The following is a 12,764-nucleotide window of genomic DNA, read 5'->3' on the forward strand; positions in this document are numbered from 1 at the left end:
ATAGGTCATAACCAACACTTTGAATTGTGACCGGAAACTGATCAGCAACCAATGCAGGCTGCGGAGTGTTGATGAGACATGGGCATATCTGGCGAGGCCCATGAATCTTCTCGCAACTGTATTCTGCACGACCTGAAGTTTCCAAACATTTTTCAAAGGTAGCCCCATGTAGAGAGCGTTAGCATTTTACGTTAATATAATAAATCACAATGGCTATATTTCATAGGACAAGCTAAGCCCAAAACAATGTGATGGCTTAGCCCAGGGATAGGCAAAGTTGGCTCTTCTATATGTGGACTTCAACTCCCAGAATTCCTGAGCTAGCATTATTGGCTCAGGAATTCTGCGAGTTGAAGTCCACGAGTCATAGAAGAGCCAACTTTGCCTGTCTTAGCCCAAGCTTCACGGAGTTCACGGAGAGGGGCGGCATACAAATCTAAATAATAAATAAATAAATAATAAAATCATTTCAGCTGAGCAACCTTTAGTCCTCTCAATGTTTACGAACTACAACTCCCGGCATTCCTGCCGAGGAGTCACTCTATCTATCGCCACGGGGAGGGGGAATGAGAGGTTCGAACTCTCTCCTCTGGGCTCGCGACTCTTGACACTGGTTGGGCTCGAGAATACACGTGTCTAAGTGTCCTGGAAGGAGACGTGCATTTGCCGAGGAGCCGCTTGCAAGCGTTCAAGTGTCGCATTCAAGAGAGCGAAAGCAAACGGCTCCTCAGCAAGACCTCCTTTCGGCTCGCAGTTCCCCTTGCCTGCCTTTAATAACCAAAGCTTGGCGCCCTGCCTGTGTTTTCGCTCTCCCCCCTCAGCTCTGCAGCGACGGCAGCTCTCGGTCTACGGCTGCAGCGTCGCGCAGCCTGTGCAAGGAAGGAAGGAGGAGGAGGGAACCAAAGAGAGGCTTTTACCGGGCCTGCGCCCCGCAGCCGGCACCGTCCTTGCGCCTGGAGCCGCGTTTTCTTCCTGCGAAACCCTTGGGGCGTCAGGCGGAGCTCTACGGGTTGCCCAATCCAGTTCCTCCCCCCGCGGTTTTGAACCTCTTCCCTTCTATAGTTCTGTCCTTTCCTGGCCTTCCTCTCTCTCTGTCCGGAGCCCTCCCGCCCAGGCCCAGCTCCGCTTGTTTGCCAACAACACCCGAGCCGCCTTTGCCCACTTTGAGGGCGTCCCGGGGTGAGTGAATCAATCAAGGGTGGCCAGGCTTTGCCCTATATTTATAGACAACAGCGGCCGGGGATAATGGGGGCGAGAGGGGGGGGGGTCTGGGTTGCACCCTGGCGCCAGGACAGGTCGCATTGTTCAGACGGAGAGTGACAGGTGCCAGCGCCTCCGGTCCCAAAAGGGAGAGCGCCCTCTCCCAGGGTTCCGGCTGCAGACCCGCCGAGTCCGGGGGTCTCGCTTGCAGCCGCGATAAAGTTGCTGGGAGGAGAAAGTTTGGGCGCCCCTAAGCGTATCCCTTCTTCCCCTTGACAAGTTTGTTTTGTGTGGGCTGAGGAAGGACGAAATGTAAGTGTGGGTCTGGCTTTCAAGGTGACCCCTGGCTGGGGGGAACCCATCTCTTGGTTTCTCAGCCTGGGGAGAAAAACAACAGCAACCACCCAGCTCTCTGTGTGTTTAACCTTTGATTTGTGTATCTGGTCCTTCTCCCTGTTTAGGGATCGCTTCAGCCTTTCTGAAGTTAGTTTCTGCGGCTGCCTGAAAGAGTGGAAAAGCCTGGGCAGTGAAAATGAGCCATGGTAAACACACCCGGGTACTTCTTCTCAACGACATGGAGAAGCTGGACAAAACCCTGTTCCGGCTGGAACAAGGTCAGTATCCCTAAGCAGCTGCCTGCATCTTTGCTTTTTTCTTGAGCAAGTCTACCAGGGTCCTAGTTGTTCTTTTTTTTTTTTTTTTTTTGCAATAAGGAAATGTAAATAATTGCCATGTCTCAGTCAATTGATGTTCCCTGCACCTCGAGCTTTAGAATGATCCCAGTAAGAACGTGTTATTTTATACAACATTTTAATACTTGGAGGGGCTGAGAAAAGAACTTGTATGCATCTAATTGTAAAAGGTATACAGTCTTATAGAGAAAAAGATCTCACTTGTTGAGACCTAACTGGTGGAACTATTTTAAGAGAGGAGAGTTTGGCCAGCTGCATAATTCATGGAATTCTGGAAAATAAGACTAGGTGAATTCAATGGAATATATTTCCCTTTTCAAACAATTATCATATAATAAACTAAGTAATATTTGCCTTATTGAAGGCAGCATATATAGTATTGCAAATAAATTCACTGATAGAAAATTTCTGTTCTTTAAAGCTTCCACAATAATTGTGGAGTCATTTTGCTGAGCGATTAGCCTTCATTAATAAATCTGTCATACATTTGCAGATACTTAAGCTAAAGTACAATCAATCTAAGAGCTCCCTTCCAAGTAAATGGTTTTAAGATTGATGGGCCATCTTTTACAGCAAGAAGAACATTCTGTTCCTTTATATATTACCTACAAATCATTTGTAGAAAATATTTGGATTATACAGTTTTTAGTATAAAGGGTTAATTTCAAACAGACATTTCTATAGTAAGAAGAAGAACCGATGCCTGGTATTTCAGAGTTCATTAAAGTTCATTACAGATACATTTTTATTTTAAAATGCAAAGAATACAAGAAAAAATGCAACTTTGAAGGTGATGCTAAGTGAAAAGCTGTAACAACTATCCTAAAACCCTATTCCTCAATATGGAGCCCTTTAAAATGTTTTCCTAACTCTACTTGAGCCAGTTGGCAGCTCTCCAAAAGAGAGATACTGATTTCACAGTGCAGCCCATGAAGCTAAACTTCACTCACATAGTTGGATTGCTTTAAATGTTATTCTAAGTACCTAGGAGCTATTTGCAGGGAAATGGTTCCTGTGCATCTATAGTATCTTATCAACTCTGCCACATCTGAAATAAAATATACATATTTCTTTTATTTGTGGACAAGAAAGTTGCTAAAATTATGTCGGTATTACTATATGACAAAACAAGTTTTTAAAATATTTATGCTTTTATTTGCAACATTTTAAATGAAGTTAATGTGTTTACTTTCTATAATTGTTAGAACAATGATTCTGAGGTAACTTCTAGTGATGTAAACATAAGAAATTATGAAATTTAGACCTATTGGTGAATCTTTTCCTGAAATCAGAAAGATCTGAATACTCAAAATAAATGCATTTTGTTTCAAAGGTTAGGAATATGCTATTCTGTGATCCTGGATGATTATGACTTTATTATTGTCACATGCATTTGAATAATACAGTTTTTAAGTTGGCACACTTTCTGGGAAATAAGTTATTATGCAAATACCTTTGTAGTCCAGTCTATGTTTAGCAGATACAATAAATACTGATCAAACTTTAGGAAAGCATATTTTGATCTTTAAGTGTATTTATTTTAATAGTTGGCTAATAGGCCTTTTAAAATGTCCTCAACACAGTTTTCTGGGGTTGGGGAAAATGAGGAAGGGTATCTAACTGGCTAATGGAGGGTGATGAAAAATAGGTCCTCTACTTCATAGCCTCAGATTTGCTACACAAGAATGGGATCATGCCTCCTTGGCTGGTGGTGGTGGGACAATGGGAGGCAATCTGAAGAACCACAAAGTGTTTATTTGAAATACCGTAGGTGCTGAGCGAAAAATCCTGTTTCAAATTACAGAGCCCCTGGCAATTCGCACAGCATTGTAGGGACACAAATGTGGTACTGAACCAGATTGGCCCAGCCTTGTGATAGAGATCCAAGACAAGGCTTTTTCTAATAAATGTCTGTCTTGCTTTCTTTAGGTTATGAGCTGCAATTCCGTTTGGGCCCTACTTTGCAAGGGAAGCATGTTACAGTGTATACAAACTACCCAGCTCCCGGAGAATTGTTTAATCGCCACAAGTTCAGATGCTTAAGTTGGCACAACCCAACAGGAAAAGAAGATGATTCTGACAAATATTGTAAATTAGAACTCCAGATTTCTGGATCATACCAATATTACTTCACTCACGAGTAAGCAAAAGCTAATGCTTATGGAAGAGATATCATAAGCAGTTGTCTTCTCTGTTGGGAAAGGATCATTAAATTTTTCTTGATATGGTTTTTGGGTAACTGTGGAACAGGCCATATACCAAAGGCAGCTTCCTGTGTCTGAGAATTTTTAACTGTGTCAGGTTCACCTAAGGCAGGGGTAGGCAAAGTTGGCTCTTCTATAACATGTGAACTTCAACTCCCAGAATTCCTGAGCTAGTATGATTGCCTCAGGAATTCTGGGAGTTGAAGTCCACAAGTCAACTTTGCCTACCCCTGACCTAAGGAGATAAATGAAGAGAGCACTCCATGAAAACCCAGTCTGTAACTCGGATTTATTTATTATTATTATTATTATTATTATTATTATTATTATTATTATTATTATTATTTATTGGATTTGTATGCCACCCCTCTCCGAGGACTTATTTACTTACTTACTTACCTACCTACCTATGTCTGTCTATATTTATTTATTTATTTATTTATTGATTGATTGATTGATTGATTTCTTTATTTATTTATTGATTTATTGGATTTATGTGCCGTCCCTCTCCGAGGACGGTTTACACAGTTCCCCACTCTTAGAAAATGACATTTTCATTTCAGTGAGATAACAACATGTATTTGCTTTGGTATACAGGTATTGCTTCACCTATTAGGTATTGATGAACTTGTGTACTCAATTTTGTTCCTTAGAGTGAATCATAGTATGTAAAAATGGAAGAACAAGAGCAACAGAAGGCTAGGCAATGGTCAGACAACTGATAAGCTTACCCTGCAGAAACAATAGGGGCATAGTATATGTCTCAAGATGGGGTTGTCCCCGATTTCTGGGACTGTAAAGGTCTAGGATAGATGTTTGTTCAGACTCAAAAAACTCTGTTACTGTAACCTTACAATAAATGTAGTATTAATGCTGCACTCATGGTTGGTGCTTCCTATTTAGACTACCTCTAATGGCTGACACAATCCAGTATTGCCTTCCATAAATAAGGGTTAATATCAGCCCATCATTTGTCTACCTGAAAACAATTCACAATGGGGCTTCCTCTCAGATACATAACATTTGCGATCCTAGAAGAACATAAAGCAGGTGAGAGGGTTCAAAGTGCTAAACCCGAACCACAAGTCAAGAAGTTAAAGATTCTTACAGTATCAGAAAAACCAAAGATAAACCTGCTTGTAGCCTTAAAGCAAATCCCTATGATTTTGTTGCCAAAAAAAATTGTCCTATTATCTAGCTGCATTTCTCATAGTTTAATATTGACTTCAGCTTATTGGCAGTGCAATTTTCCATTTCAGAGGAATGAAGTCTAAGTCCCAAGGCTTCAGAGACTTTCAAAAGTTATCCAGGTATAACTTTCAGTGTGAAAATTGTGAACTAATTTATGTAATATTCTTGTGCTAGCCTCTTCTATTACCTGAGAACTTTGGCTCCAAACACATTACTCAAGTGCAGCCCTCAGCCCTTAAAATATTGCAGGTCTTTTTACATTCATAGTGGCATACAAATCTAATAAATTATTATTATTATTATTATTATTATTATTATTATTATTATTATCATTCTACTCTAATGACAAGGCATTAGATTACCATCTTATACCTTTCTTTTAAAGGAAAATATTCTAGGTTGAAAAGATTAAAATATTTTATAAAGGGCAACAACCTAATTGGTATTTTACATTTGCTGAGAATAATGCAATCACTTGCATTATTCCAAGTGATTAAGAATGTTTCCTTGAATCTTTTATTTTGTGATCTATAAGCTAGAAAATTTAAAAAATTGAATTGCATTTTCAAATAACAAGGCTAAACAAATTCTGACTAAGTATTAACTATCTTACTGAGTGAAGATAATGTCTATTTTCCTTGTATTGATATAAAATCAATCTATGTGTCTCTTATTCCAGGAATCAGAAAGGCGGTGGAGGTTATCTAGTTGTTGATCCTATTTTACGTGTTGGTGCTGACAATCATGTCTTGCCCTTGGATTGTGTTACACTCCAGACATTCCTAGCCAAGTGTCTGGGACCATTTGATGGATGGGAAGATCGTCTTAAAGTTGCAAAAGAATCTGGTAATAACCTTATTTACCCCAAGCCAAATTTTGATTTGAGATATAAAGTGCATTCTACTTTAGATAGACATTCGTATATTTCTATCTTTTGGACTGTGTATTTATCATCTTTATTCTAGTAATACACTGTAGAGAATGAGGAAGATGGTTTCGACTGAGGTAGAGAGGAATCTGTTACCAAAGGATCAGGGGAAAAACATATCTTAAGTCCCAAGCAAGCAGAAAGTACAGTATATGAAAGCTGCTCAGACATTTCAATAATTCACGTAAGAATGGGAGGAGATACAGTACAATCAGATTTGCAAGATTCTATTTTTACAGTCACTCTGAATAAAACTAGTGCTAATCTTTCTGTGGAAATCACAGTTCTGATCTCCCTAAATGGGGCTGAAATACACTAAACATTCCAAGCCATCTTTGATCTTAGTATGGAATATCCTCAGGCCTACCTAGTCTAAAGCCCCCCCCCTCCCTTTTTTTTGCATTACAACTTCAGATCATAAATATTACCTGGCTTGTAATGTTTTTCTTCTTATCAACTTGAGAGTGAAAAGTATCTGTTTGTACATTTTGTTATTATTATTTTGCAGGTTATAACATGATTCACCTAACCCCAGTGCAGAAACTTGGTCTGTCTAGATCATGTTACTCATTGGCTGACCAGCTGGAAGTTAATCCTGACTTTAAATCTTCCAGCAAAAAATGTTCTTGGAATGAAATTGGAAAAATAGTGGAAAAAATGAAAAATGAATGGAATATGCTTTGCATTACAGATGTTGTCTACAATCACACTGGTATGCTTATTTTCATTATATTTATTATCCTTGTTGCTTGCTGATTTGCAAAGGGATTGCCATCATATAATCATTTTCCTGTGTCCAAGTCCTGTTCCTTTTGGCATTGATTGTATTTCCTTGGTTGAAGAACAAGAACACTATTAATTAAAAAAATGTACTTTTACATATATTTAAATTTTCTCTTTTAAACTAGCCCCAGGTTGATATTGAATATCTGATATCTGATATTGAATATTCATATTTAACCATATTAGGTATTTGAAAATAGTTTTAACTTGTAGTTAAATCATGATTTCTTTAGATGCTTTACAGGTAGTTTTTGACTTGCAACCAATTATTTAGAAATTGTTGAATGATACGATGACACTGTCAAAAGTGACTTATAACCAACCCTTGCACTTACAATCATCACAGCATTCCCACAATCATGTAATCAATGTTGGAATGTTTGGCAAACTGGAAGTTCATAAAAATGGCCTTCCAGTTTACCCATTGTGCTGGTTTTTGCACTCCAGAGGCTTCAGGGAAGCTTCCTGAAGTCCCAGAGTGTGAAAAACAGCTGAACGGGTAAACCAGAAATTTGGCAAACAGTTCAGACAAAACTTATTTAACAATGGTCTTCCTTAAGCAGTAGAAATTCTGGTCCCAATTATGATCATAAGTTGAGGACCATTCATAGTTATTTTAAAATCTATAGAGCAGTCCTTTATTTCAGAAAGCTAAATAAATGTTTATTTTTCAAAAACTCACTTTTGTCTTTATTTTGGATGTTTAACTTTTATCGTGCAAATGGTACCACTTAAATGTATGGCCTTTCGCATTCGTGTGAAAAAAATATGGAGATTGAATGGCCTTTTAAAAATAAATTGATTTTAGAACTTTTTATTAGAAATTGGTTGTTGTAAAGTTTTTCTTGGTATTGCTCTTGAATTTTCCTTCGTAAAGCAAAGTTATAAAATAAATAAATAAATATATAAATATATATATATGTGTGTGTGTGTGTAGATTGTTCTGAGTTCGGGTTTTGCCCTGTGTAATATTTTGAATGTCTGTGGGACGTTTCGGTGAAATCACATTCACCATCATCAGGCTGAAGTTGTTAGCTTCGTGCTGCTGTAAATATAGTATATTTATACTATACTATATACTATATATATTTATATATACAGTACTATATACTATAAATATAGTATATTTATAGTGTACTACATTTACAGCAGCACGAAGCTAACAACTTCAGCCTGATGATGGTGAATGTGATTTCACCGAAACGTCCCATAGACATTCAAAATATTACACGGGGCAAAACCCGAACTCAGAACAATCTACATACATATACCCATGAAAATCTACGAAAACAAATATATATATATATTTATCCATACGAACTTCTTTCAGATTTGCCCCTTATTCAGCTTTGTCCTTTACTTTTTTTTTTTTCAAGAAAATCTGGTCACCTTGATGAAGTGCCTAAAACCTTCCAGCAAGGTGTGCTACTAGTTGTCTGTTTCTTGTTTTTCTAAGCTGCAAACAGTGAATGGGTGACTCAGCATCCTGAGTGTGGATACAACCTTATAAATTCCCCTCACTTGAAACCAGCCTGGCTTTTGGACCGAGCAATTTGGCATTTCACCTGTAAAATGGCCGGGGGCAAATACAGTGACAAAGGACTGCCATCACTTATTGAAAATGACCAACATTTGAATGTAAGAAAATATAAACATTATTGATAGTGCATGTCATCACTGAATGAAAGCAATTATTATGCCTACTTTATTGTAGCCCTGTTCTGGAATTATTAATTTTGCTTCCAGCCTTGTCTTGTTTTTCATCTTTCAGGTTGCTTCTTTCAGGAAATTTTTAATGTATTGCTTGTGTATTGGTTACTGTTATATTTTTAAATAGTTCTCTTCTGCTTTTAAAATTATATTTCCAGCATGTTTTCTGAAAACAAATATTTTGTTTCATTATAATCTGTTTGCCATGAATTATTTATTGTTATTTTATAGATGGCAAAACAAGGCATCATATACAGTGGTACCTCTACTTAAGAACTTAATTCATTCCGTGACCAGGTTCTTAAGTAGAAACATTCTTTTTTCCCATAGGAATCAATGTAAAAGCAAATAATGCGTACAAAACCGTTAGGAAAGAAATAAAAGCTCGGAATTGGGGTGGGAGGAGGAGGAGGAGGAAGACGAGGAGGAGAGTCGCTGCCGAAGGAAAAGGGTGAGGCGAGGGGAATAAAAAAAATACAAAACTTTAAAGCTTAAAAAAAAAAGAGGGACTCTGAGGCGGCGAGGAGGAGCATGCACCTCCCATACACCTGGCCTGAGGCTGCCTCCCATGCACTGCTTCCCATACACTGGCTGCTGCTGCTGCTACCTGCTGCCTCTTCCTTCCTATGCTGAGGGGCTCTCCTCTCCTCTCGCTCGCTCACTTTGAAGCCGGCGCCTTTCCTTCGCTGTGATGACTCCTTGGCTGCCCAGAGCGAAGGGAGCGTTTCTTTTCTCTGGGTGCTGGCAGAGATTTATTCCCTCTCCAAGTGCCCAGAGAAAGGAAAATGCTTTGTTCGCTCTGGAATGTCAAAGCCTCCTTAAGCGCCACCGAAAGGCTCCTCTGGCAGCCCAGAAAAGCTCGAGATGGCTGGGATTAAAGGGGGAATGGCAGGAAACTGGCTCGGGCCTTCGTGACGCTCTCAAATTTCCTGGGAGATTTTTCCCAACTTGGGTTCTTAAGTACAAAATGGTTCTTAAGAAGAGGCAAGAAAATCTCGAACACCCGGTTCTTATTTAGAAAAGTTCTTAAGTAGAGGCATTCTTAAGTAGAGGTACCACTGTATAGCCATGATGGCAAACCTATGGCCCGCATGCCAGAGGTGGCATGCAGAGCCTCTCTGTGGACACTTGCACCGTCGCCATCTGCTCTTTTGGGTTTCATCATGTGTATGCATGCCAGCCAGCAGGTCTGGCACAATGCTCATGGCAGGCAGCTGCTCTTCCACATTTCAGTGTGCACATGGGTGCTGACCAGTTGGTCTTCATGCAAACCCGCTGAACCCAGAAGAGAGCAGCTGTCCAGTGTGTATCCTCACTGGACCAACTGGCCAGTGTGCATGCGTACAACAGAACCCGGAAGAGTAGTTGCCCGCCGCATGCCAGCTACTCTCTTCTTGCATTCCGGTGTGCGCGCTCCAGTTTCAATATTCAGTGCCGAAAAGGTTAGCCATCATTGATATATAGTAACATGTCCACTATAGTTCTGTTGACATAATTTGCTTTAAAAATAATAAAAAATACTTTTTAGTTCTTTGTTTTCCTCTGAAAGATTTACAGAGTCATATCGTAAAGGAATGATATTTCAAAGCAGTTTTTAAACAAATACACCATGTATCCCTGAAAATAAGACCCTGTATCATATTTTTTGAACCCTGAAATTAACCCACTTGGCCTTATTTTTGGGGAGGTCTTATTATTTGGGGGCACACGGAGCCAGACAAAGTTCCTCTTGCCATCTTACCTAATTTCCAGCTCTGTCTCCCTAATCCTAACCAGAGGAAATGGCGGGACCAGCTGTGCATGCAATTAAATATTTTCAGGGAGTGCTTATTTTTGGAGGAGTGCTTATTTTGGGGGGAGGGTTTATTTTGGGGAAAACGTGGTATTTATAGTGAATAGTGTTTGAAATGTTAAATTTTGTTTATTTACTGACTTGATATGGTTCTTATTTTTCCAGTGCATCCGTAAAATCTTTTGGGAGGATATTTTTCCCAAGATAAAATTAATGGAATTCTTCCAAGTTGATGTTAACAAAGCAGTGCAGCAATTTAAAACTCTTTTAACTAAAGGTAATCAATATAACTCAGATTCTTTATAGTGTAAATATCAAGTAAATAATGATTGGTATGAAAAATACTTTTGCAAATACCCTGAAAAAGTGTCCAAATGTGCACATTTTAACAGACTTAGAAATTAGTCTTTTGTGTGTTTATTGTAATTCTTACAGAATGTCAGGAACAATGTACCTGTGCAACAGTACTTAAACTTCTGGGTTGTATCTAAGTCCGATTGCATTTCAGCTTTCAGAAAACTAAGAATTGCTGCAATAAATAACAATGTATGCCTTGAAACTAATCACAGATTCCCTGCAACAGGTAGCTCAAAGGTTAAAACCGATCCCAGCCAACATCTTGCAATCATTCAAGATCCTGAATTTAGGAGACTTGGCTGCACTGTAGATATGAATATAGCACTGAATACCTTCATACCCCACAGGTATGTACTTTCTAAAAACAAAATTAAATTCTTCATTTCATAATCAAATCATTGTCAATATATCAGATGAGGAGGAACCTCAGAAATGTATTGTTTCAATTATAATTTGCTTGCTACAGTTCATGGCCAGAGATGAAATCAGTTGCTTTCTTCTTAAACTTCAGTTTCTTATTCAAAAACTTTTTAGTGCTGTTCAGTATTCACAGGTCTTCTCATCTGCCCTTGGTGTATCTATATTTAATGGAAAAACAGGTTTTTAAAAAATTACAATATATTGCAAACACCTTTAAGACTATAGTTTACATTAAGAAGCATGTTAATATAAAAGTTAAAAGTTGTGTCAAATCGAATATATCAGTTTCCTTAAATTTGCATTTTTACTTGTTCTAAAAGTTTGTGTGTGTGTGGTTTGTTTTTTTTTTTTTAGCAATGGACCAGCGGCAATAGAAGAGTGTTGCAACTGGTTCCGCAAAAGAGTTGAAGAGCTAAATGATGAAAAGTTCCGACAAACAAATTACCATCAGGAGCAGGTTGTAACAATCATGGTTCATGTGACCATTGTAACTTGTATACTCTTTATTCTATACTTGTGCAGAACACTTAAATTTTGACTGTATTATCATTTTAATGTCTTACAGGCTATCAACTGTGTTTTGGCAACAGTGAACTATGAACGACTGGCTGATCATGGTCCTAAGCTTGGTGCTATAACCAAAAAACATCCATTGGTTACAGGGTATTGTACCTTCTCTATATTAAATAACATGTACAGTATTTTTAAATGCATGTTTTCCTATATAAAGTATATACACTGCTCAAAAAAATAAAGGGAATACTTAAACAACACAATATAACTCCAAGTAAATCAAATGTCTGTGAAATCAAACTATCCACTTAGGAAGCAACACTGATTGGCAATCAATTTCACATGCTGTTGTGCACCTTCAACTTTGTAGAGAACAAAGTATTCAATGAGAATATTTCATTCATTCAGATCTAGTATGTGTTATTTGAGTATTCCCTTTAATTTTTTTGAGCAGTATATAAGAATTCTTTGTGCATCCTTAAAAGGGAAGCTTGATAATATAATTATGGTATAAACATAAAAGAGATTTGGATTCTTTTTACCTAGAGTTTATATTTGAATTATAAAAATGTATGCAATTTCATTTATTAATTTAACCTAGGGGTGAAATCCAGCAGGTTCTGGAGAACCAGTAGTGGAAATTTTATGTAATTTGGAGAACTGGCAAATACCACCTCTGGCTGGCCCCAGAGTGGAGAGGGAATGGAGATTTTGCAATATCTTTCCCCCAGGAGTGGGATGGGAATGCAGATTTTGCAGTATCCTCCCACTGCCACGCCCACTAAGCCATGCCATGCCATGCCCACCAAGCCATGCCCACAGAACCAGTAGTAAAAAAAAATTGGATTTCGCCACTGATTTAACTCATCTATAAAATTGCTGAAACACCATAGCAATTCTAGGTTACATATACCACTGTAAGGAATACAGATTTAAAAGAGGAAAAAATCAAGAAATTATACAACACATTACAA

At 38.4% G+C, this 12,764-nt stretch overlaps 1 protein-coding gene across 1 annotated transcript in view; it reads left to right on the forward strand.

Moving 5' to 3' along the window:
* Nucleotides 1-864: 864 nt before the first annotated feature.
* Nucleotides 865-12,764, forward strand: part of AGL (amylo-alpha-1,6-glucosidase and 4-alpha-glucanotransferase) — a 67,548-nt gene continuing 55,648 nt past the window's right edge. Inside the window, exons 1-10 of the mRNA XM_070746544.1 lie at nt 865-1,179; nt 1,662-1,814; nt 3,822-4,032; nt 5,967-6,133; nt 6,724-6,927; nt 8,455-8,636; nt 10,666-10,777; nt 11,084-11,204; nt 11,632-11,734; nt 11,843-11,940. Coding sequence (XP_070602645.1) covers nt 1,733-1,814; nt 3,822-4,032; nt 5,967-6,133; nt 6,724-6,927; nt 8,455-8,636; nt 10,666-10,777; nt 11,084-11,204; nt 11,632-11,734; nt 11,843-11,940 — 1,280 coding nt within the window. The 5' untranslated portion in view covers nt 865-1,179; nt 1,662-1,732. The remainder of the gene's footprint in view (nt 1,180-1,661; nt 1,815-3,821; nt 4,033-5,966; nt 6,134-6,723; nt 6,928-8,454; nt 8,637-10,665; nt 10,778-11,083; nt 11,205-11,631; nt 11,735-11,842; nt 11,941-12,764) is intronic.

This window comes from Erythrolamprus reginae, chromosome 3 (genome assembly GCF_031021105.1).
Source record: "Erythrolamprus reginae isolate rEryReg1 chromosome 3, rEryReg1.hap1, whole genome shotgun sequence".
Taxonomy (NCBI): Eukaryota; Metazoa; Chordata; class Lepidosauria; order Squamata; family Dipsadidae; genus Erythrolamprus; species Erythrolamprus reginae.